The sequence below is a fragment of the Lissotriton helveticus genome, chromosome 4_1 (genome assembly GCF_964261635.1).
Source record: "Lissotriton helveticus chromosome 4_1, aLisHel1.1, whole genome shotgun sequence".
In the NCBI taxonomy this organism is placed as follows: Eukaryota; Metazoa; Chordata; class Amphibia; order Caudata; family Salamandridae; genus Lissotriton; species Lissotriton helveticus.
This window is the reverse complement of record NC_136063.1, coordinates 831,518,561-831,545,183: the sequence shown is the minus strand read 5'-3', so window position 1 is coordinate 831,545,183 and position 26,623 is coordinate 831,518,561. Positions and strand designations below refer to the sequence as shown.

General features: G+C 42.4%; 1 protein-coding gene across 4 annotated transcripts in view; it reads left to right on the top strand.

Moving 5' to 3' along the window:
* The window catches only part of SPIRE1 (spire type actin nucleation factor 1), a 579,327-nt gene that overhangs the window by 440,343 nt on the left and 112,361 nt on the right, over positions 1-26,623 (top strand). For 2 of the 4 annotated variants that reach the window (XM_078687480.1, XM_078687479.1), the window contains exons 7-9: positions 7,055-7,141; positions 8,796-8,925; positions 17,946-17,987. In XM_078687480.1, coding sequence (XP_078543606.1) covers positions 7,055-7,141; positions 8,796-8,925; positions 17,946-17,987 — 259 coding nt within the window. The remainder of the gene's footprint in view (positions 1-7,054; positions 7,142-8,795; positions 8,926-17,945; positions 17,988-26,623) is intronic. The other 2 variants (XM_078687482.1, XM_078687481.1) reach the window with 1 other exon arrangement.

Sequence of the window (26,623 nt, the reverse complement as noted above, 5' to 3'; positions counted from 1 at the left end):
CCAAAGCCAAATGTACTCCTAAAGGCAGCTATAGTTGTGAGATTTGGGATTATGGGCCCCAAGACCCCATCTAAACAGCAGGAAACAAGTTTTTCAGAGTCCTTCAAAAGATCTCACAATGCACACCTGCTGAGGCTGCTCATAATGAATTGGGTGTGGGATACATATTTGATTTCATCTGCCTCCGTCCCTTGCTTCTTTGGTTTTCAGTTTGGTTGAAGGATGAATTGGAGCTCAATAGGTTAATTATTCGCAACTGCTTGGGACCGGACAACCAGGGCTGCGTACTATTGATTACACCGCATGCTTCTTCCTGTATCTTTATATAACTCTTGCAGGTTCATTTCAGCCTTGCCTTCTCCCTTTGTCACTGTATTCTGATCGCTTTCTCTTTGTCCTTCTTTCTTCCATTTTGCCCTCTTCTCTTGATCCAAGTTAAGGTCTGGAGATACAAAATGTCCCAGTTCTCAGAAATGATTGTCAGTGCAACAACCACCACGCATTTAGCATTAGCCCCAGTATAAGTAGGTGTTAATGGGGAAGAACCCCAAAGAGGAGACTTTAGAATTAAGTCCATCCTGTGGATAAGGATTAAGCTGGTCTGTTGGTAACTGGTCTGCCAATTTTTCTCAGCATTAGTTGTCGAGCAGTACCGAAGGATTTTTTCCAAATCCTGGACTTCTCATGGAATCTTATGGACTAATAGAGATGTTCTCCCATCAGTTCTCCTTGGCATCTGGGCTGGTGCCCAGACGCATGCTTTCTTTAATGTTGTTCCTTACCTCTGCCTGTGTACCGCATGACTGGGTAACTTATTAACTTTCACAGGAAAGCATGAAGGCTTGTTCTGTCATAGATCATAAAGACCCAGGCTCCATCAACCACTGCATCACGCTTTTAAGTAGCTGCTTTCCTTTAAAAACAATGTCCATTCCCACTTTAATGTTGGGCCTTTGGCTGCCCTCTTATTGATATGTGCACCACTGTTTCATTAGACGCTGCGCAAAGACTGTTACTTTACTGTGATGTTACGTTTTTGCTTTTCTTTAACTCCAAGGATCTCTACATCGATGGACATTAGGATTTGATTTTTTCTGTTACTTGACATTATTTTTTAATGTATTCCGTGATGAACTAGCCTTCTTTCTGAGACTCTTCTGAAGTCCATTGGAGTGCACCAGCACATTTGTGATGAGAAACATGTTTTGACAAGTATTTGTAAGGATCAGCTCTAGAATTAACTACTTGCCTTTAAGTTTGTGGAATGAACACTTTCTTCAGACATGAGCATGAATAAGAGGTGTAGGGACAAAGATTTAGGATTGTTTCTAGGAACCTAACTACTCTAGCTTCTCTCTCTCTCTGCAAGAAAACAGGGGCTTTACAGACCCCTTATTCACTCTATGTAGAGTCCGATTTCCCTCCTTATTAGGCATGATGCCCTAAGATATGCCACTCTATGGACCTCTGGTGAACTTTATTTCAGAAGCTTTCATCAATTCATGTTACAGTGCCACTTGAACTTTCCTTTAAGAAAAGGCAATTTCTGAGACCCCTTCCTGCACACTGTTTTGTTTTGATATTTATAGTTATTGTTAATTATTATGAGTTTAATAAAGTTCAAGATAAACCACGAGAGCACCACTCACGCTCCTGTCCGTAGCAGCCTTTTCACAGCTGCTTACAGCAACATTCCAGTAGGCCACATGAGTGGAGGTGTGTGTGTTTTTGTTCGTTTGTTAGTTTTGGACTGATAGTCCGCCCGCACTGGGGTTTGCTCCTGTTGGCCGCATTCCATCCCACTGTGTGCTTTTGAAATCTCTTCATTACCTCAGTAAATGAGCCCAACCTCCCTCCCAGCCCTCTTGGAGTTCCTGCTAATTCATATACCTTCTGCCGGTCACCTGAAGCATTTGAGCTCTACCTATCATTTCCAGACAACTCTTCCAATTGGATGTCATCCCTATTGTGAAAACAGGTCAGATTAGCAAACGTTCACCTCTTAAATGCATGTCCAGCAAGTTACTCCTTGTGGTACGAGATGTTGAAAAGGCATTCGATACCACAGGATGGGACCATATGTTTGAGATGGTGGGCTTTGGCCTCATCTTTCTGCAGTTGGTGAAACTCCTCTCTATGGAACCCACAGCCATAGGTAAGATTAGGAAATATGGTATTTCATAAGTGGAATATTGAATGCAAAACATTTCAGGGGTGCCCATTGTTACCCGTTTTATTCACACTTGTGTTAGAACCATCAACCATCAGACTACACAAGGTAATGTATATGTGGGGATCATCATAGGGCAAGTGACACATGTTGTTTCAATGTACGCTAACTAAACTCCGGTATATCTACATAATCCACAGATGTTGTTTCCAGTCTTTTTGGCGGAACTGGAAACGTTTGGCAATGCCAGTGGTGTGCCTATTAACTGGGGAAAATCCGTGGATTTTCCACTAGGTAGGCTGGCTGGGGTTATATTGGATTCACTCCCGAATATGAGATGGGAAACTGAACAGTTCTAGATACCTGGAAGTACAGGTGGCACACATGAACACTCCAGTACGCAAGTAACCTGGGGGTTATTTTTTGCTCTTCGAGGAGGTGTAACTCCAGTATGGAGGATCAGGACATGTTCCTGAAGTACTCTTCTGTCCAGGACCACTAGGGAAGTTTGGATGGATTTACTTGTAGCTCCTCCCTTTTCTGTGGTCCTGCCTGTGCTATTAGAGATGGGCCATTCTGCTCATTTAGTGTCCTGACTCTTTAAAGCGTTGAGAGTAGATAAACATAAGACAATATTGCCTGTTCAAAAAATATGGGGAGGGGAACTGGCAACACAGTTGACAGATGAAGAATGCAACCAGACTTGTGCACATGTCTAGCAGATCTCCAGCAATGCTCGGTTCACGTTGACATACTTAGTTTCTTCCACCGCATTTAGTTGACAACTTTTTTTTTTCACAGAGTTTTATATTGCGCGAACTGGACCCAATATCAGGTATCTGAGCGCTTTACATAGCACGAGTTGCATTACATGAGGACACATTCATTTTTGTTAGGCACGGGGAGATTAGGTGATTTGCCCAGAATCCCAGGATGTTCAGCGTCATTGACGAGACTCAAACCCGGTGCCCCAGATTCAAGGTCAACCTCCCTAGCCGTTAGGCCAACTCCTCTTTAAAATTGTCTAGAATATACCTAGAGAGATCAGTTATATATGTACTGGAAAACCACAATCAATAAATGGTGTGATATTACGGGTTTGACTATTGAACTGTCCATTAAGCAGTGTTATGCTTATGCCCAAGAAATCACGGACTAAATACAAATTTACATTATTGGGACTGGTATTGGGGAAACTTTGAATTTGCCATTCAGTGGCTTAACCGCATGCGCACGGCTGCTTTTCCCGCTGTACGCGGCGTTTTCTTAAAACGCGCGTTACATGACGAGCTCAGCTCGTCATCAGCGTGCGACTGCGCAACTCATGACGAGCTGAGCTCGTCATCAGCGCCGAAGTGGTTAAACCAAGAAGCCAGGCAGTGACTTCCTGTTAAAAAGTTCAGCTGGAATGGGCAATTGCAGAGGCAATAAAAAGGAAAATGCCTAAACGGACGACAAATTATCTGATGATTCAGATACTTGGTCCACAATGCTCCATACATTAATGATGGCGATTAGGGAGAGGATCGGAAAAGGTGATGCAGCATCTGAGTAATTTGAAGCCTGACACAAAATTGATACCTATATACATGCCACAATGGTCCGTGTTTTCAACCGTTCCTTTAAGAAAAAAAAAATCACAATTAAAGTTGTTTGTGAAAAACAAAACCTAAATAAAATGTGAAATAAAATCGTTCAAACAAATGCCACGTCTCCAGCTTGTAAGTGGGCAGATACGCTCTTGCAGAACTCACTTGCGTGGGGAAAATGAACAGTTCTTTCATCTCTAAGATTTGTTGTTTTCCACTGTATTGCCCTCTTAACCAACTCATCCTTTTGCAGTGGTGATGCATCCACCTTTAGGATTGATTGTGGTTAATGTGTTCCAACTTGTTGTGTTCCTGCAGCCCATAGCCCATACAGTAGTAATTATTAGTGATTTCATTCTAGGGATGAACAGACTACACACTCATTTGGTGGGCCATACTTACTGGCAATATGAATGCCCTGGTTTCTAGCATGTCTGTGAACCACCCAAAGGTCCAAAAAGGCCACACAGGTGATGTTGTGTTCTCACTCTGCATTGTAACCACCACTCGAACAGTACTTGCTCAACCATGGGCTCACAATGATATGAGCACAAGTTTGGCCTGCATTTTTCTCGAATCACATCCTACATTCCAATCTGTGGTATCTCCTGCTCACAGTTAGGAACAGAAAAAGTGTATGCTAGTTAGAATTTGACTCATTTCACAAACAAATTGGGCAAGCTCAGAGGTCCTTCTAGATTACTTCCAAGCCAAAATACATCTTCAACACATTGGACAAATTGGCCCATGTCAGATTAAGAAAACTGCTAGTGTTTAAAGTAACTAATAAATGGTACAACAGAGTTGGTCGAGAAAAAAAAATATCAAAATCAAATTATTTTATCTTAGATAATAGACTGAGACTGATGATTTGCAGTGCAAGACACTTGGGGAAACAACAACAACAGAGCTGCCAGCCGAACAAAAAGGAATATCTTGCCTAGATAATCAGCAAGGCCTTAATTGCACTAAACAAAGTTTCAGTTTGCACAAGACCAGGATATCCAAGAAGCTCTAAAGAACGCCCACTACACAGCCTGAGAACATTGAAAAGATGTCTTTCAGTTTAGCGAGTCAAAAATGTCAGATATTAAAATCAGTCTAAAGCAGTTGTGGAGCAGCTCCATTCCCTTTACTACTGCAATCCTCCACCACAGCTAAGGTCAACTTTAACTTGCTTCAAAACTCTGAGCGTGGTGGAGGTTAGAAGATTAATCAAAAGAATCTAGGGATCAAACTTGCCTGTGGAGTAGATACACCTGATTCTACTGAATTCGCTCCAGGCTTTGGCACTGTGAATCACAACATGCCACTGAAAGACTAGAAGAATATGGCCCTAGCCTGGATCCACCTCTTATTGCTTACATGAAGATTGCGTAGTGTAGTTTCAAAGGGATATCACACTTTCTCTGCTGCTGCTGGTCTCGTCTACATGTACCAGAGCAGATGTTTGAAGAGAGTTAGAGTATTGTGTGGTATACTTCCAAATTGACACAAAAAAACAAGTCCACATTTGTCTGGAAGAAGAAACAGGGGTGTCAAGCCAATTTCACCGTATGCCTGGGCTGCATTTTATTGATTGAAGGTGAGCGCGCTCAGCATGAACACGTCAACAGGAGATCCTCCTATTGAATTAGTTGGTGTGCACTTCAAGTTAACGAGCCGTCCAACTTGAAGCCTCAGTGGGCCACTTGGCAAAGGCAAAAAAACTTTTAAAAACAGCCTTTTCTTCATCTCACTGCAGTGCAGTTGCTCCATAATCTGTGCTGCCATTCTTATGCTCTCTGTGTAAAATGACATCAACACCAGTGCTCAGTAATGAGTGCCTAAGCCAGATGTTGCTGTAATGCTGCTTTTACTCTAGATCCTGGATTGAAGGCATGATGTGCTTAAATCTCTTAATGGTAGATTTCAGCCCTGGGAGTAAATACCACTATATAGTTGTCCCACTATGTTCAAAATGGATTTTATAGGTGGTGCTGTCATTTCTAAGAACATTTGCAATTACTTTGCATCTTGCCTAGAAACTCACAAGGGATTTCTTCATTTCTTATTTTGTGCACTATGCATTTGTTCTTGATGTCCAACGCAAGGGCTTATGAGTTATTGGGCGGATCTCACTGATAACAACAGTTGTTTATCGTGCTAGTGTTTGGTTTCTTGACATATGAATGTCAAATGACACTTCCAGTGAGCCCTTATTTTCCCTTAGTGAGAATTTCAGGGGCAATATAAGTTGCTATTTCACGTTTATATGATAATAAAATATGCACCTCGTAAAAGGAACAGTAGAAAAGTGAAATGTTGTGGAAAATAGAAAATTAACTTCTCACTCAGCCGTACATTTTTCTAGCCATTCAAACTGGACAAAGGTGATGTACAAGTCACATCCTAAAACATGCATTGGGGGATGGCAATAGGTCTGGTCGTTGAGTTATTTTTATTTTTATTATTTTTTGGGCCGATAGGTGTGGAACATGCAAAAAATGGCCGAGCCGCCCATGTGCTTCAGGTCGGGCACTGAGGCACACGCTCGTATAGGTGGCTGTGCATGTGACCAGGCAAAACGCATTACTCGCAGTGCAAGACAGACCATGCATAAAGTGGGTTGGTCCATTTACCTGTGCTGTTTAATGTGGTGGGCAGAAGGAAACTGTGAGTGATACTTAAATAAATCATTTGATGTTGACGGCTGGCCGAAAGCAACTATCTCTGTTCTTGTATGTATATATTTTTACTTTACATTGTTTGCAAAACATAAGGAAGGCAAAACAGACGAAAACTTTCTCTACACCAGACCTAAAAAGAGCATAAACTTAGACGCGTACCGCCCTTAAGCTACTGAGCCGTTTATGTTAACATTGGGCACACATTAAATAGGTATTTTTGTGATGCTCAGTGGCATGTGGTTGAGTCTGTGCTGTTTTGCGCCTGCCCCAGGCAAATGAAGGCCATAATCGATTAAATGCTCTGTGTTAAAATGATTCGTTGTATAAAATGTCAAAAATGTTTTTTGTTGTGTTGAACACTTGCCATTATCTTCATAACGAAATATTAACAATCCCTATGTAGTGTGAGAAAGATCTAGGGTAGGATACGCAAAGAGAAAGGCATCTATATATGGAACCTACTTAGATAATTTCATCCAAAATCCCAAAGATTTTATTTATTCACCTATGTGTAGTTTTTGTGAGCGCCATCTTGGTCTTCTGACTGCATGCCTACTGTATTTGAAGCTACCTCTTGCTTGCTGCGCTTAAGAAATAAAACGTACACTCTTTTTGTGTTTTTCCAGGTCCAAGGCGACATTCCTCCCCGATTAAAGAAGAGCGCTCATGAAATAATCCTGGAGTTCATCCGATCTCGGCCTCCGCTAAATCCTGTATGTAGCAACTACCTTTAAGTCACAATGAACAGTTATTTGTTTTCATGTTGTTGAAATTATGAAAATGTTCTATTCTGGAAGGAGGGGCTAATCTAATTTCTTCCTTCGTGGCGGGCGAATTCATGTTTTTTAATGTGGCGCAAAGAAGGAAAACCATTGGAAATTCCACCTATTTCCACTGTTTTTGCATACACCTACCTCAGATTTTTTTTAAAGGTGACATTCCTTGCAACACAAGAATCCTTTGGGCTCCCAAAAAATTTTGGGCCTTTGGACTCTGTGCGTAATTTAAGCCGGTGGTTGCAAGCACCAAAGGCACCTATTTGGGGGAAGAGCACTTAGTTTTGCTTAACAGAGTTTGATCCAGAGCAAGAAAGTGAAAAACACATGAGGAGAAAAGATGAGGGAAGAGAAAGAAGGAAAAACAGTGACAGCGGTAGAAAGCAGTGTTAATAAGAACTTACAGAAGTTAAATAAAGAGGCAGGGAGAGTCTGGTGATGGATTAAAGAGGCATGAGGTGAGCTCAAGGCTATCTAGTTGGTTATTCGGCACCCTGAGCTCGGATAACGCCTGCTGCGGGATCTGAGCAAAATTTTGGGCCTGGAACTTATTCTTTCACAAATTACACAGTTTCAACTTATTGTTTTTCTGAACCAATCACAGTCACAGATGCAATATTCTTGATCATATTTATGATAGATCAGTTTGCCTTCAGAATCCATTCTCATGCGTAGGTCACATCTGCTTATGGTTTTCACTAGTAGCAAAGAACATTCTGTCCACCTGAACCTGCCCTCTGTGTACTTTACTAGAGCAAGTTGAGAAATATACCTTTAGTGACTGTGCGTTATAGAATAGGCCTTGGCGGAGTTTGCAGAACTCCGCGAATTGACCAAAAAACTCTGCCGCGCTGTGTGGAGTTCTGCAAGCAGCGGAGTGCTTAAAGTCACGCATTAGCACTGACTTTTAGCACCAGATGTTTGTCCCACAGTGGAAAATCAGCGTGAATGGCACCATGCGCAGCGCAAGATGGCGCTGTTTCTTTCTGCTGCTCGAGTAGATGTTCTACTCGAGCGGCACCTTCCTCAAGGCGAACAGAAGGTTTCTCAACGCGAGCGGTCTGGAGTAAGATTTTTTGCGCTCGTCAACTTAATGTTGGCGAGTGGAAAAAACTGCGGGTGGAATGGAATTTCACACCCACGCCTACTATAGAAATCTGGGAAATAAATAAATAATGTGGGTGCCCGATAGCTTCAGCATAGTTGGATCAGGATTTTTAGAGCCACCAGAAAATGGTCACTGATTTAAATAAATAAATAAAAACGTGCAACAAAGTAGAGAAGCATGTGTTCCACCGCATGGAATCAGAGAGGTCTAGAGTCCACTTTTTAAGGTCATTATCAGGGCCCCTGGCCGAGGCATGTTGCACGCACCTTCACAAGGGTCATCTCAATTACTGCTGGAAAGATGACCAACAAGAAAGTGATTCAAGCTGTGTCTCTGCATCCAGGTGACCTGTTCAACCTCCTTTTACACACCTGCACAGACAGAGTTCTTTTTGACTCACTCCTATTAGCACTCCTCTGCGTGAAACAATAACTTGTTTAATCTCTAATCAAATGGTTGAAAGGTAACATCTTCCTTTTGTAGGTGGCATCCCGAAAACTAAAGCCAACCCCAGCACGGCCACAGAGTCTGCATGAGAAAATCCTAGAGGGAATCAAGGCGGAGAGGAAATTGCGGCCGGTCTCTCCGGATGAGATCAGGCGTAGCCGACTAGGTAAGCGTTCTGTTCTACTACGCATGAAGCGATCTGCTATGGAAAGAAACCCAGCTAGTACATTGCATACGAAGTGGCAAAGTATATTTTTGGTTTGAGGGAATGTTATTGTTTTTGAAAATGAATTAGAAGCAATAGTTGTTTTGTTTTCGTAAGAAGTCGGGTGGAGTTCCTTTTGTCCCAAAATAGCACAAAAGAAGATTTTACTAGATTGTATCTTATCCCAACCTCTTGAAAGAGGTCCTGACCTTTTGGCCGATTGGATGGCCTGGTGGTCCCTGAAGGACATGCAGAAATGAGAGCGGTAGAGTGCTGAGCTTGACCCTACTTGGATCAAGAAAGAGATGGTCAGCTCCAAATCCCCAGCAGCTTGTTATTTATTCTGTTAGTTTGTTTTTTGATTTGATGTGCTCTAGATTGAAAAGAATACATTCGTGGCCCAGGCCATTGCTTTATTCACACCATCTCATTTCAGTTTGGTTGTGTGCCGGATTTGACTGTCTAAAGATCTATGGCCCACGGTCAGAGAATCAAACCCCTGAAGGTTTGAGAATTATCCCTGACCGCGTAGTCATTTCTTTGCTGCTTCCAACACGTTGAAATTGAGACGTGGTCATGAAAAAAATACACTTGGCAATTACATCACCAAAGCGTTGGCCTACTTAACAGCAACCCAACTGATTGGTAAAGTAAATAAGGATTCAAGCATATATAGGTTACATGTGGAAACATATATATCCCCACCCCATGTGCTCTGGGTGGGGGATAGGCAGATGCATTGCTGGCTTCACTGAATTTAGCTTTTACATATTACCTAGCAATGCACACTAAGGGGCCTCCATTCACATATCTTACCAAAGGAGGAGGCCTCGTACTTTAAGCACAGAGGTTATTACTGCGGTTGAGCTGGCTCGTGTTTGGTGGTGGTGAATGAACAACCCGTCAGCATTCTCTGTTCCTCGTTGACCAGAATAGAGGAAAATATACACCGGCCATATTCTTGGGCAGTTATATGGGAATGTCTATGAGTACAGTCATTCCTGATCCTGTTCAGAGAGATATGCTTCCATTTCTCAAAAGCAAATCATTCTAAAGCAGCATTCCATTGTGGATCACAAAATTATTTTGAGAGATTCACTTTACTATCCTTTCAGGGAGACCGTGGTTTCATTACAGTGAAACATATCTAGTGATTGGCCTCACAAAGGTATAACGTAGGTGTAATCTCTATCATAGAATAATCATGAGAGGGACGTTTGACACCTAGTATGCATTCACGGAGAAGTGGGCGCTGTTAAGTTGTAGAAATGAGGATCAAACAAAGCTGTGTGTGCTTTCCCTCTGGTCGTCCTGAGCAATGGAGTAAAGTTGTAATGGATATAAGAAAATGTATGGTGGTGTATCCACATTACACCTGCACAAAATCTGAATCTTTAAACTCCCTGTGCTGTCTGAGTATCTGCAAAGCCTTTCTTAATGGACTTGCCGGAGAGAAGATATGTGCCTTCATCTGATACCCTTTTGATTATTTCAGTGGAAAAGAGGGCGGTGTTGTGGGGTCAGTTCTTGAGATTAACATATTATTTTCAGCATTTATTTTTTTACCCTGGAACACCAAGAGGACATGCCTATGTTAAAACCAACCACTCCACAAGATACTACCTATACTTGTGGGAAATGCAACCTGCATATAAACATAGGTGCAAAGGGCACTTGTGGAGACCTGCTGTTATATAGAGGCCTATGTGAGTTGAATTTATTTTGTGATTGTTTGAAAATTTGTCACATGCTACATGCAGACTAAGGAACCTCTTCAGTGAATAGACTGGTCAAGAAAAGTTGGAGTTGAAAGCGGTGGTAGAAGGGACAGAAGGCGGATTTGGAAATGGAGCACACGAAGAGCCACTGAAAAAGGAAGTAATCTGCAAGAAGCAAAGCAATGCAGGAGTATTCAAGGAAAACTGATAAAAGGAAGGTCTTAAGCTTCTGGATTTTCAGCAGATTCAGTTCTTCTCATGGGAAGGAGCAGATGGTTCCATAGAGTGATAGCTCGCACTGCTGCTGCCAACAAATGACCTGAGGAATTTTCGTACTATCAGTAAGGGTATCATTGAAGAATTTTTTTTCTTTTTTTAAATCTTTATTTATCATTTTCAAAAATAAACATTCAATGAAAATGTTGTAGAAATGTAAAATAAATACAGTTGCATCACACCGTGCCCCCATGGTTACATACATACAGTTCAGAATAACTTGAGCATACCCAATATCAAGAACAGGCCAATACATCGGACAGTCAATGTAGATAATTGCAACGCTGGGCCCAAGTGCGTTCGGGTAGATGTCTCAGCCTTTGACGAAATAGAGGGTTAACCCGTAATCCCACAATACCTGACAAGGGAGGGGGAAGTAATCTGGGAAATGGTTGGGCAGGCTCCACAAAGCCCGTGTATTGGGTAGTGTGTCAACAAAGCTTATCAACCGATCCCTTCGGGATCCATATCCGGAGTAGAGGCCGTCTGGGCCGCAGCCGCGATGCCAGCCAGATATGCACGATACGGGCCCCAAATATCCTTTGGTCTGGATGTAATGGGCACCGTGGCAGAGTACTCCTCACTGTTGGTGTTGCAGTGTGCCATGCTCCGGAGCCAGGAACCGTGCAACTGGGGTCGACGGTCGCACCAACGAAGTGCTACCTCGCGCTTTGCCAGCAAGAATCCCAGCGCCGCCAGCCTACGTGTCGCCTTAGGGAAGTCGGCCATGTAGCCCAGGAGGGCAATCTCGGGGATGGGGATTAGATTCAAGCGCAGCATGTCACTAAGTGTGCGGTGCACTCCGGACCAGTAGTCTTGAAGCATTGGGCATGCCCACGAAAGGTGCGCGAAGTCTGCCTGAGGGCAGCCACATTTGGGGCAGTTGTGTGGACGCGCAGGGTCTATTCTATGCAGTCGCGCTGGTGTGAAGTAGAGTCTATGCAAGAACTTAAAGTGTAGGAGCTTGTGTCTACTGTTCAGTGAGATGTCTTTGGTCACCCTGCAGCACCATTGCCACTGTTCGTCTGTGAGGGGTAACCCAATTCCGACTCCCACGCAGCCCGTACTGCCTGATCCGGGGCCGGGAGCATTTCGGAGCACATCCGATATAGTTTAGAGACCAGGTGCGTCCCCGATGAGTGTTGGATAAGGAAGGTAAGGGGAGGGAATTCTTCTAGAGGGAGGGGGAACGTGGGATCATTGAAGATTTTAATGCCATGATGGAGTGTATCTAATGACCCTCTTTGGTAAATAGGCAGGTCCCGAGTGGGGTCTACACAGAGAGAGCTTTAAATCTGAGAAAGTTATCTGCCAGTAGCAGGTGCAGTTTCTTCAAGATTGTGTTTCGCACTTCTCTTGGTTGAAGGTTGTATAGTAGGCCGGGTACTTGTTTTGGAAATGCTACCACTTGGTATTGAGAAGACATGGCAGTCCACTGTACAGGCATTAGTATAGTCCAGTTGTTCATCCTATTTGTGCCGGTTTGGTATAACTGCTACTTAAAAATTTAAAAAGCATTGGCTACAGGAGCATCACCCGAAACCTCTTGTCTTTTTTTTGTACTTACAAAACCTTAAATTTACAAAAATAATTCCCATATTGCAATGTTCAGAACCTATAAAGGCGTAGAGTTTGTGATGCCAACCAGAAAACAGATATGTGACTTTAAAAAACGTACCTGCACCAGAACAAGTGTACAGGACCCAGGTAGATACGAGACACAAACAAGCATTTTTAATGCAATGGTTTCGCCTTTGGAAAAGTTAGAGCTAATGGCAATGTAAATGACAATGCCATCTATTTTGCTATTCTCAAAACAAACACATAAATTCAAATTTTGACATTTACAATGCCAATAGCTCTAAATTTTCCAAAGGCGAAACCATTGCATTGAAAATGCAATAGGTCTCGCCTTTGATTAAGTTAAAGCCATTTGCTTTGCTAATGGTATTGTATATCAAAGCAAATGGCTTTAACTTAATGAACGGCGAGACCTATTGCATTATTGTTTTTTTTTTCTTTCTAGACTGGGCCAGGGGAAGCAACACAAAGATGGGGGGACAACAATACGGAAAGGCAGTGGGAAGCAAAAACTATGGCACGGAAAGCAACATAGAATTCTAGCAGATATCCATTGCACTACTTATTAAAAATAAAGTCAAACAATTTGTTAAAAGAAGAAAAAATCATATAATACATTTGAGGTGTTTGAATATAGTGTGAACATAAATAGAAGGCAACACTTAACATTTCACAAAGGTGGCATGATGTAAAGTCCATTCTGTTGCACATTACTAAAAGGTCAGTCAAATAAACATGAAATCCTCTACCAGCATCAAAATCATGAGAATTATAGTCATGTGCACACTAGTATGTGAGCAATTGAAGCTAAATACACGTTTTAGCATATTCATTTTCTAATATCTCTATATGACCAGAAGATTTCCTAAGATTTCATTGGGACTGACTGAAGGATGAAACTGACAATGTGAATGAGCCCAAGAAACTCGTTCACCGAATTCTACCAGCAAACTCTCAAGCAATTTTATTGGAGTGATGGTGGTCGCTAAGAAGCTTAACTATTTTGCCTCTGGACTGTCTGCAGAGATCTGTGCTGGTGTTTAAATACAGTGGGTGACCTGCAACTTTAACACTAGAGCTGCAGAGCCTCTTCACTTATTGGATACGGAGGACTCCACCGACAGAAGGGGCGGACAGGAGACTCCTATTGGGCGTATCGTGCATCAGCTGCTGAGTGGAACCCTATCAAGCTGCCCGCCCAAATGAGTGAATCCTAGAGGCACATAGCACTCTCCGCCTCGGACAGCCCAGGGTGACCGCAACACTCCCTTCAATGGGGTTAGTGGAGATGAAACACTACTAGATATATGTAGCATAGCACATTGAACACAAAGGAATTCTCACTCTTTTGTAAACCAAAATACAATGATGGTATTTCAGTACTGTTCACTGATAAAACCAGACATTATGCAATAAAGGAAAACGCACAGAACTGTCTCCTGAAGTCACCCGAGATGTATATTAGGCCAGGCTGCGAGAAGATATTACTGCATTAGTGGGTGAGAAAGTAAGAGAAGTCTTACAGAAATCTAAAAAATATTACATCGCATAAAGGCTGGAAAATCGGTTAATCTAAGAATTTCCCAGGAATTTACAACTCTAGTGAGCATCTAATATTAAGGAATCCGATAACTTGCTGTCATTTAAAGACTTCAGACTGAGTCGAATCCACATGTCTGATGTACAGAGGCTGACCTACTAAGGCCTTGAAAACCCAACACAACATACACTCCTTTAGCACTTAAATCTCTGGGAAAAAATGTGAGCAGATCAAGGCTTACTCACAGTATTCCGCAGCTCACAAAACATATTTATTTGCTTTACAAGGCCACCCATAGATTTGGAGGAGTAAACCCAAGTCTTTAGGCTGACAGTCCTTAGCGCCATGGGTCACCTCGTTATGTAATGCAGGTGAAAATGTCTGAGCGCGCCGCTGCTCACGTGCAGCTTCCTGGTCACAGTTCCTTCATTCACCCTGCCCGTCCTTTTCTCCTTGGCTTCTGCAGGCTGCAGATCCACACACTGTGTTTAGAGGTCCACACAATTCCCCCTCTTCTTCCCCATCCCGCCCCCCCAACCTATACAAGAGGAGATCCTTCCTGGATTTCTAACGAGTAGGTGCCGTGTCCCACCAGCCAATAGATCAGGCGTTCATTGGACAACCCACGTTGTTTAATCACAGGGGTAATGGGGTAAACACAGAAGAGTCTATTCACAGGGGTAATGGTTACACTAGCACACTCCAAAGCACTACGCACATATCTTTCAAGTACAGAAAAAACAAGAGCCCCAATCTAAAGAGCGCTCTCTTTTTCAATAAACAGAAGGGAATGTGGAAAGTCACTACACGCCGTGGCACAAAACAATATGCCATTGCGTTAGGCGGTAAACTCTGAAAAACAATTATCTACCTGTACCGGATATGCAGACACACATTATACCCAGGTATGTGTACACAAATACATGCTATAGTCTTGTGTACGTTCACTTGCATAGAATTACAACTCTCTGCTAGTGCTACTCCCAGACTGCACCTCTCTCACCACATTTATGTAAGGTGCTGCGCTGCATAGACGGATCTTAGGGGCAGGAGAGACGCAACAATCAAGGTAAGCTGCAACGTGGGGGGCAAAAAAACACATTGAAAAATACTTCCGTAAACTGTGCCCCGCCCGTGCTGCAGATGCACATCTCTCCTGATCTCTCGAGCGGTCTCCTGCCACTAGCATTGTGCAGTGCTCTTTGCTTCCTCAATCTTCATGGCTGAGGCTTAGCTGGGAAGTTGTCCCGGGAAGGGGAAAGCCAGGGAACGGATTACTGCTCGGGAAGAGAGTGCCTTCTCTGAGCCCGGGGCAGTTACAGGCTGAGAGCTGGAGAAACAGGAGACGCAGTAGATGGTGGGGGGTGGTGTGGGAAGTTCAGGTGATGTACGACAAACATCAAGTGTGATGGCCGTAGCTATGGTGAAGAAAAACAAGCTTGTAAAACACAACAGCCATTTTTGGGGAAAGAACTGATTAAGCTAGCAGTTTGATTTGGAGGAAAGACCTGCTGCAGCTAATGCATAGTGATTAAGTGAACAACACGGCCACTTCGCACAGAGTAAAAATGCATCGCTCCCATGTTCTTCAGTAAAGGGGGAGTTGGGTGGAGACTTGCACGACTGTGAGCGATAGAGGGCTAAGGAAAGGAAATTCTAGATGTTTGACGTGACAGTGATGATTAGTAATTGTGAACAATTTCTACTACCATTGCCAACAATCTTCCAAAGAATTTCCTTGTGTAAGGGTCAAATGTACGACAAAAAGAAAAATCCGAAAATGAACGACGTGTGGGAGGTGGTGGAGGGACTCCGACACGAACGGGAAACCAGCAGTCAGGGAGAGAACGGCCAATTAAACAAAAACATAACTACGTGCGCAGCAGTCGTGCTGATTAAAAGAATAATAAACCTTGGAAAATGCAAGCGTTGTGTGGCGTCCCTGAGGGCACTGTGCTGATACACAGCCCTCAGTCAGCCCAAAAATAAAACAAGTCAGGTCCCGGCCGGCAGCCAATCACAGCGCGGCCCGGGAATGACGTCAGGGGGGTTGTCCCGGGCCGGCAGCCAATCACAGCACGGCCCGGGGAATGACGTCACGGGTTGTCCCGGGCCGGCAGCCAATGACAGCGCGGCCCAGGACAAAGGGGCGGGACTTAAAAAAACACCGAGAAACGCCCCCGAATCGCGTTTTCACGAGAAAGCGTGATTGACAGCCTCTGTCTCCCAATGGCTAGCCTCCATTTATGGAGCTAGCCAATGGGAGACAGAGGTGGAACCAAAGCCAAATGTAGGAACATGAGATTTCGCCGTGTGCGGAGCAACTGCTACGCAGTTGCAACGCTAGGCGAAACCTAAAAAGAACAAACAAAATAGCATGAACACAAAACAAGGACTCGTTTTGGTTGCATTGTTTGTGTCTGTGCAGGATAACATCACCATCTGTTGCCCCCTACCTGTGCAGCAATCAACCACAACCACACCCAGAAAGGAGTGCAAACACAGGGCTTTTCATCCTGGTTACTGTGACATCTGTTATTGATAAGGGTATGAAAATATAAAATCACATTTTAAGTTCATTTCACTCTATTTGCACATCAGCAATTAGGCATTTAATAGTTTATTTCTCTTTACTGTGTAGAAAGCATATTATTTTACTGTGAAAGAGCATGCATTTCATATCTTTCGAAAATTATTTATTTTTCCAAATAGTTGACTGATGATGTAATTCTTCATTTGTCAAATTACTTTACTTTAAAAAGAAAAAAAAAAAAAGGTTTTAATTGAATTGTTAGCCAAATGGCAAGTTACACACCTCTGGCTTAGAAAGTGTTACGTTGCAAATACATAAGAATAAATGTCATACAACAAAATTAATGAAAAAAGAGTAATTAAAATACATAGCCCATGTTGAAGTGATCAGATGAGTTTGTTTAACTATCCCACTACTGTACAAGTCATATTCACATGTTATTTAATATGGTTGGTGAATTAATTATGAATTCCTCCACTGTAACAAAGTGTGTAGATAATACGCGTACTGGCATAAATACAGCAGATATTCCCCACAAGAGATCCACCGTGCCTCTCCCACAAACAACACACAAGGTAGCGTCGTATCAAGGAGGTGCAGCTTGGTACTTTATCACTATGCTTCATTGTTAACCCAAAGATACTCCTAGAAACGTAGCAATCTGTTCAGTCAGTCCCCTGTAAACATCGACATATCGGTATTGTGTTACAGCGACAACTTGGAAATACACATACCTATCTAAATATGAAGGGATCAGTGGTCATGTGAAGTCGTCACTCTGGAATTGTAGTAAGAGAGGTGCGTGTGTCAGGGCAGTTTCAGACGTTCCAGTTCTCCAGTCGTTTAAGCTTCGAGTGCAGTGTTCCACTTTAACCCCCCGTTGGATTGTCATTTTACATCCTGATCTGTTTCGGGAGATACTGGTCTTCCAGGACATTGTTATTGCTCACCTGAATCTGCACTATACATGCCTTTGGCCTATGGAAGGCCAATCAACGTTTTTTTCTGGACACCATACACACGCCTCCTCAGAATTTGACAAAACCCATATCTCATTTCCTGTTCAGTAAGCAGTTACAGCTTGTTCTGTATTAAATTGACCATTTCTTTCTGTAGATCCTTTTGCTTCATCCTTCCTTCTTACAGTATGAATGATTATGTTGCTGTATAACCAGGTAAACACCACAAAAGTTGTGCGCTTTTCCTTGTAAAACTAAACTTTCTGATTTATCCACCTCAAGAGATAGGGTATATTGCACAAAATATATGTTTTTAAAATAATTTCTTTATACTTTTAACAGGTTTGTTCTTTTGTGTACTTTTGTTTTTCCAGCAATGCGGCCTCTTAGCATGTCTTACAGTTGTGACTGGTCAGGTAAACATTTTTTATGCCCCCCTGCTGTTAACAGTGTGATGAATGTCTTCCTCCCATTTGTTTGTGAAAGCTTGTGGTATGGAGAAACTTGAATGGCTTCTGTTGGGCTATGATCACTGAAGCTACGACACAACCAACAGTTCACAATGTCGCTTGGGACCAGGCCGCTGTCAACAAACAGTAGGCAGGTCTTTCCTGCTTGAGGTCTGCTAGCCTGTGTTCCCCAAATATCTGACTTATATATGTCTTGTGGAAGACAATGGAATTACATACATCACTATTAATTAATTCAACAGAAGTACTGTGAGTGAAAGAATTTATGTGCCTAGATATTTAAAAAAAAAAATATATATATATATATTTAACTTGTATATGTCTTGTGGTAGACAATGGAATTACATAAATCAGTATTAATTAATACAACAGAAGTACTGTAAGTGAAAGAAATTATGAGCCTAGATATTTAAAAATAAATAAAATAACTTCAGAATATCCAGTTCACTAAATTCACTTTACCGTACCATAGACTAGGATCATCAACTGGGCTAGAAAAGGACCACAACGTGAATATTTTAGAGAGTGGTCACCACAGAATTCTTCTATGCTGATATACTATTGGGACAAAGATTGTCCTGTGGGAGGAGAAAGAGCACTTCCCAAATAACAAAGTGACTTAATTGATGAGAAAAAGTAGTTCTAGTCATGGTACTTTAGTTAAAAGCTTACTTGATATCAATAGTGTAGAGCAGTCCACCCCCCAGCGGTGCCATAGGGAAGTGCCTCTTAAAAAAATAGATCATCTTGTATAGAGACCTAAACCTCTCCAGTTTTAATTTAACAGATGTGGTGGCACAGGAGTTGTAATCGGCTTTAGAATAAGGGCCAATATCCTACATGCTGTTTTTGTACCACACTTTTGAAAGAGCGTGATGGTGAACGTTTTTAAGATAGTTCAATGTATAGAGAAAACACACTCCCAAGTGGGAATGACTTGATGGAAAAACATGCATTGTTATAGCTCAGTTAGTTTTTGTTAGATATTTAGTCAAAAACAATAATGAAATAGTCTCTTAAAACAACGAAAAGGAGTACTGAACTTCTCTAGTTTAAACCTACATAGTGAGGTGTATAGTAGTCGCTGCCTCCTCCTATCTTCACACTGCTCCCAAATGTTTCCCTCTTACTTAATTGCCTAGTTGATCCCTTTGACTAATACACAGATAATTATAGCAAGATTATTGGGTACAAATTGCCTCGTCTTTGACATTTGAATTTGTCATCAGTTACCATTACTCTGGGCAGTATAATGAGTCAATCTCACTAATAAAGTATTGCATTCTTTATTTATTCCCTAACTTAACCACTCATATTTATGTTTAATGTTTTTGCTATTTAGCACTATATTTCCCCCCCCCCGGTACAGTTGATAATAATAAATAAAAAAACGTGCCGAGGAGATCTGGGAGCAAAATAGGTCAGTGGCCAAAATAAGTAAGGTTGTTCAAATCTTTACTCTATGGTCAGTGTGCAATGGGCCATTTGTTTGAGGGTAAGCATGTCTTATGTCATTTGGGTGTCATCTTTGTTAGGGGGAACTAGTGTTCTGCAGCACTTCAAGATATCTGCACATTTGTTCTAATATGTATTAGTGGTGTGCAGCTGCTGTGCAAATGTTAATATTGAATTTTTGTAGTTGAAGACTATAATTTGGAGCCTTAAATGGTCTTCGAGTTACATTTGTACAGTACTTGCATACTATTGAGTACTGATAAGTTAAGAACTTAAACTTCAGGGATCTGAGCAACTACCTTAAAGTAAATTTCTGGACCAGAAAAGTAGCTCAGATTCTGTTTTTTATTAGTTACACTTGGGACTTTGAATGTATTGATAGTTACCTGTAATGTGGATAAAGCTTCATAATTGAAATGAGACCGATTTCCAATGGCAGCTCCATAAGAGTAAACAAAGAATCACTCCTATTTTCGTCTCTGTTTATTATAGTTGTGGAATTGATGGCGACATGCACATTAATTTATATTTATAAATCAATTGCCTCCGAAGTATAAACTAATAAACGGAACAAAGAAAGGTGCATTAATCAGCAGTAATATCTGAATTGATAACATTACGACAAGCTGCAACATGGCTAGGACAACAACGATTTACCAATTTGAAAAAAGGACAAAGTGAAGCGGGAGGGCAAAAAAAAAAATCTATAAAAAACATTTTTACCCATTTAATATTGCAAGTTGTGCATGGCTGTGATCTTGGGTATAATATTTATTTATGTTCATAAAAACATCAGTTGAACGTGACGGTTCTCTGCCCAGCCAAAAATCTCAACCACATCTGTGGGCAGGCTTTAACTTTGCTTTCTACATTTGGTTGACCATGGAAGTTTTTCACGTTTCTTTATCCATTTGTCAGTTCTTTTATTTGATGTTGTGTTGTGCAATTATTGTTATTTTACCATGAATGTCTGTGCTTTGCTTGTGTTCTCCCATTGTATAGTAACACTCCCATTGGCGTTGCGTGCTGTTGTATTTGCTTTCTTTTCACTTGTGTTTTTCTTTTTTTATTTTGACTGTTGTTTCACCCATTGATACACGTGGAACACAACTTCAGAACTGATGTTTGTTTTCTGTTATACTGGTTGCTAATGCTCTCCCTTTGTTTGGGAGAACATCGAGGGTTTAATATCATGCAGTGGAAATGGAATTTAGATACCAAGCGTTTGCTGGGTAACTGAAATGACACCTTACTATTGGACATTATGACACACAACCCACACCGGAAGAGATCATTGATGAGTCATGAAGGATTTGGGCTTTTGGAAGCATTGTACACACTTCTTCACCAAACTATTGGTCAGATGTATTTTTTTTTTCAAACCCACCTACCCCTTTTCTATGAACCCACTTAAAATATGAAGATTAGCAAAATAGTATGTAAAAATGTCTCATAAAAACAAAGTCAACGAACCACTGCGGGATATACAGATAAATGCAGGAACTTCCAAGCCCCTTTGTCAAGCAGCTTCGTGAGTGCAAGTGGATGGGATGCTCTCGGAACTATTGATTGGCATCAACGAGTAAGATAAATGCGCTCCCTCAGATTTGTGTGAGCAAATCATTCTTTTGCCTGGTTTATGGAAATATAAGTAACTACAAACCTGTGTCGACTGCTGTTATCAACAACACTACTCTCTCGCAGTGGCTGGCTGTCATCCCAGGTAGGGAAATCTAACTGAATTCATTTATAATCACCTGGATATAGAGGTAAGTATTTTACATAGTTTAAAACGTAAATGTAAGAGAGATGTGCTTGGGATGATTAAAAAAACCAATTAATGTCTAATTGTTGGATGTTTCACTGCAGTTTAGGAAGCTACGTTGCAGGTGAATATACACTATTGAGCCTTCGGTATGTGTACTAGTTTGATACAGGTTTACAGATGTTTCTCCTTCTTCTGAAGAGTAATTAAGCAGATAGTATTTTTTTTTAATATATTTTAGCTAACCTAAAGATTAATTGACGTTTTATTTCTACCTCAAGATAGTATTCAAGTAAAGGATATCTTGATTGAAAACATTGTGGTACATATGAAAGCTTATCTTCCGAATCAAATGCAAAGTTCACTAGAATACCTTGGAAGTTGTACCTCTGCTAATATTTTGCGGCCTTAGATCATAGAGTAGGAAATTCTGTAGTCCGGTCAAACCAACCAATCCCCCACACATATTCAGTTTATAATCCAATTGCATACCATCCCTTGGCCGACCTCTTTCTAACTGCTGCTAATGCCCATAATACAACTTACTTTGCATACAAGGCTGTATAAGTAGTTTTAAAAAAATGGTTACCTTTGGGTAGCATCAATAGTGTAGAGCAGTCCACCTCCCAGCAGTGTGGTAGGGATGTTTGTAGTTTGCTAGTGCTTTTAAACCATGGTATACTAATATATATTCTGTGGTTCATTTACATTACTTGAAAGACATTTTTTTAACGCTTTTAGAAAATGCTGTACGGAGATCCTGCAACCCTCTCTCCATAGGAATACACCCCATTATCAAGGAACCAGTAGAATTTACGGCTACAGAACATCTCAGTTGGAATCACCCGCTGTTGAGCCCTAGTGATTTTAAGACTGTCTCTGAATCATTCCATAATTGGGAGGCTGCATCACTTTGAATATGACTGTCGCCTAAAAACCAATGTTTGTTGAGGAACACAGCTGGAAGACATTGCTTTTTGCCTACACACTCTGTCAAATAGGCTTAGAGGCCATTCCATAGGGCATTGTGTACTGTGACCAGGGGCATACCCTGAACTTAAATGTGTAGGCCTTCCATGGTTCGAGAGATTGAACAGAGATTTGTTGGCAACTTCTTTCAATTGGATACTGTGGAACACTTGTAAGTCACACTGAACTATTGTTAGACAGTATTGTGCCAAATGTGGCTAGGAAACTGTACCTGCACTTTAGATAAGGACCTTTGCCACTTTGCACATATTGCTCAAGATAGATGAAAACAGCTAATTCAGCCATCGTGGCCTGCCTGTCCTGTAAAATTGAAAAAGGATCAGTGGCCTATATGTTGTTTTTTTTGCCCCGCTCCTAGCAAGTCAAGGGCCAGATGGATAATTCCAACATTTAGACGTTTAGGTACCACCAGGCATGTGTAGGTGTGTAGAATTTTTCAGACTGATCTGAGTACCCCTTCAGTGTTTGAGTTTTTTTTTTTTTGATAAGCAATTTAATTGATTTTAAAATGCATAAAACAATTCAGCCAGTACACGGAAATCACGATTTTGAGTCCATTTGCAAAAGCAATGTAACCTCCAATCACAAACCCCATACAAATTACATGGATGAGATTTAGAGCCCGGTTAATCAGGACCCCCCTGATCCCCAACCACTTCCCCCACACTCTGCGGTATTTCTTCACGCACCCCTTGGCCTTATAAAGGGCTTTCTCCTGGGTCGCGCACCAGTCCACCCCTCTACGCCACCTCTCCAGGGCCGGTGGGTCAGGGCTCTTCCAGTCCGCCTCTATGTCCCGCTTGGCCACCATCATAGCTGTGTTATAAAATAACTTGTCACTCCTGGACCCGTCCAGTCCATCAGTAATCCCCAGCAAAGAGTGACGTGGATCATGAGGCGCCTCCCAGCCCAACACCTTTGTCAGCTCCGCTTCAAAAGATCCCCAGAACTGTTCCAAACGGGGGCACAAGCACACCATGTGGAGGAAGTCAGCTGGGGCATGGTTGCATCTCGCGCATGACGCATCTGGGCGCAAACCCGCTCGATACAGGTGCAGGGAAGTGAGGTACGCAGAGTGTAAGTAGTAGAGCTGAATCAGCTTGAGTTTGACGGACACAGTGAATGTTCTGGGGACCATAAGGGCATCACACCAGTCCACGCCATCAAGGGGGCGCACCCAGTCCACCCATTGATCCCTCAACCTAGTACTTTAGCAGTCACTGGTGGCTCGTCTCGTAATCATTCATGTCAGACAGCAGGAAGCATGCCCAAAACTGCGCTCTGAGATGCAGATCTGCCTCTCCTAGATGGGCGGGCGCCATTAGCTCGGTTCTGTTCTACACCCAACATGATCATGTGATCCGTGCCTAGGACCATGGAGTAGATTTAACTCCAACTCCTTCAAATGATTGGGTTTTCTGCTACTGCGTTAAGCATTGACTCTTGGTGATTGAAATTTGTGTTTAAAAGGGGCATCAGAATTCTTGCATCTGAGTTATATCTCACATGTGAGCCAACATTCTCAGGGTCCTAGTTTTCCTAGTAAGGCGTATGTCGTTTTTGCTTGGTACGGCCTTTTAATAGGCGTTTTGTTGCGGGAAAGCCTCTTCATTCTTTTTTTCTTTTGTTTTGTACTATCCTTTTACCAACACATGTCCTTGCATCTTCTGTTCTTTCAGAGGTATATGTTATTTCCTGTGTCAGTCTTGATGCTTAGAAACTTGAATTAGAACAGAAAAGTATGCAAATAGATTTCCTTTCAGATATGGACAATTAGGGGCCGATGACGATCTAGTTAGGAAAGGCTCTAAACAGGATCCGGATTAAGCGAATCCTATTCAGAGCCTATTTTTCCAACCGAATCGTTCACCTTTCCGGACTACCAAGTACGATGTGAGGAAGCAGTCCACACTGACCGAATTGGTTACGAATACGATTCAGTCAATTCAAGTTGTTCTGAGCCGATTCATGCAGCTCAATGGGGACGGTTTCCGAACGAGCGAGTACCATGACTGGTTTTGACAGCCGTACTGACTTGGTTTGATGAGACAAAACGGCTGTGGGAATCGGACTTCGGGGGCCCGTAGCAAGCCCCCCTTCACCCGAGGCCCACCGAATCAGTCGCAGGAGGGTACCCATGGGTCCCTCCTTTCTGTGCATGCACAGTGTGGCGAGTCCCATTGGGGGTCCCGCCAGAGGGTGCATGCTTTTCCCCACCAACCCCTTTTTTAAATGGGAGCCTGTGTTCACATTGGATACACAGATTCCCATTGAATTCAATGGGAGTCCGACCGAACCGAGTCCGTACACATACGGTCACATTGTACTCGGTCTGTGGGACTCCCCAGTGCGATTCCAAAGGAAAGCATTCCCAACCCGATTCGGTGGGAATGCTTTCCTAACGATATCGTAATCAGCCCCTTAGTTTACAGATTTACATAGAATCCATAGTGCTTTACAGGTTCCTGAATAACCGCCCTCCACTTTTTTAAATATCTGACTGCTACATGAGCTTCTAATGGTATACTAATGATTTTTTTCTACAAATCCTTCTTTTACAACCAGGTTTATTTAGTACAGTTTTTCATTGTTAAACTGTACACTTATTCCATGTAAAAGTGCGGTGGTGTGACTGTATTTTATAACTGCTACCCTTGGAAGATGCAAGCGTTCTTAGGGAAGTAGTCAACCACACTGCTGCTTCCCGACAACAGTGGGGGTTTGCACAAAAAGTGGTTTAGAGGTTAAATCATTTTCTAATATTATTTGTTTTTGTTCAGGCAAAGAAAGGAGAGATCTGTGCTTTTAATACAAAGTAATACTCCCACCTCCTGTCTTCTGCAGCCTTTAATTAAATAGGCTGCCAAAGTAATGTTTTGTATTTTTTTCCTTGCAGAGATTCTCCAGCAAACATGCTCCATGTCACATGTACACTTCTGTGTTCAAACATATTAGACACAGAAAGGGATAGTGAGCCATAGGGATAGATAACAGTGCCATTGTCAAAGGATTTACAAGTGTAGAATCGGGGTGAGGACCCTTAAAAGCAGGGTTGGATGCGTGACTATAATCTCACACTGAACAGCATTGTCCCTCATATCCTTGGTCTCCCTTCCTCAGCGCTTTTTTTTTTTTTTTTTACTTTTTAATACTAGTGGTGCCTCTAGAAATAGTGTGAGGTGTTATGGTATTACTTGAAGCTAATCTTGGCATGCACGCTCCAATGGGGAGTGTTAGATAAGTATCTTTCTGGTGTCTCCATGGTGCGAAGTCTCCTTCTGGTGTCTCCATGATGAGAAGTCTCTTCCTGGTGTCTCCATGATGAGAAGTCTCTTTCGGGTGTCTCCATGGTGAGAAGTCTCCTTCTGGTGTCTCCATGGTGAGAAGTCTCCTTCTGGTGAATCAATGGTGAGAAGTCTCTTTCTGGTGTCTCCATGGTGAGAAGTCTCCTTCTGGTGAATCAATGGTGAGAAGTCTCTTTCTGGTGTCTCCATGGTGAGAAGTCTCCTTCTGGTGAATCAATGGTGAGAAGTCTCTTCCTGGTGTCTCCATGGTGAGAAGTCTCTTTCTGGTGTCTCCATGGTGAGAAGTCTCCTTCTGGTGTCTCCATGATGAGAAGACTCTTCCTGGTGTCTCCATGGTGAGAAGTCTCTTCCTGGTGTCTCCATGATGAGAAGTCTCTTTCTGGTGTCTCCATGGTGAGAAGTCTCTTTCTGGTGTCTCCATGGTGAGAAGTCTCCTTCTGGTGAATCAATGGTGAGAAGTCTCTTTCTGGTGTCTCCATGGTGCGAAGTCTCCTTCTGGTGTCTCCATGGTGAGAAGTCTCTTCCTGGTGTCTCCATGATGAGAAGTCTCTTTCTGGTGTCTCCATGGTGAGAAGTCTCTTTCTGGTGTCTCCATGGTGAGAAGTCTCCTTCTGGTGAATCAATGGTGAGAAGTCTCTTTCTGGTGTCTCCATGGTGAGAAGTCTCTTTCTGGTGTCTCCATGGTGAGAAGTCTCCTTCTGGTGAATCAATGGTGAGAAGTCTCTTTCTGGTGTCTCCATGGTGAGAAGTCTCTTTCTGGTGTCTCCATGGTGAGAAGTCTCCTTCTGGTGAATCAATGGTGAGAAGTCTCTTTCTGGTGTCTCCATGGTGAGAAGTCTCTTTCTGGTGTCTCCATGGTGAGAAGTCTCTTCCTGGTGTCTCCATGATGAGAAGTCTCTTTCTGGTGTCTCCATGGTGAGAAGTCTCTTTCTGGTGTCTCCATGGTGAGAAGTCTCTTTCTGGTGTCTCCATGGTGAGGTGCACAAAAAGAGTCAGTGGCAGACGCTGACCTTCCAGCGAATGTACACAGTAGCCAAGGCATGAGGCAGAGGTAAATGGGTGGAGCA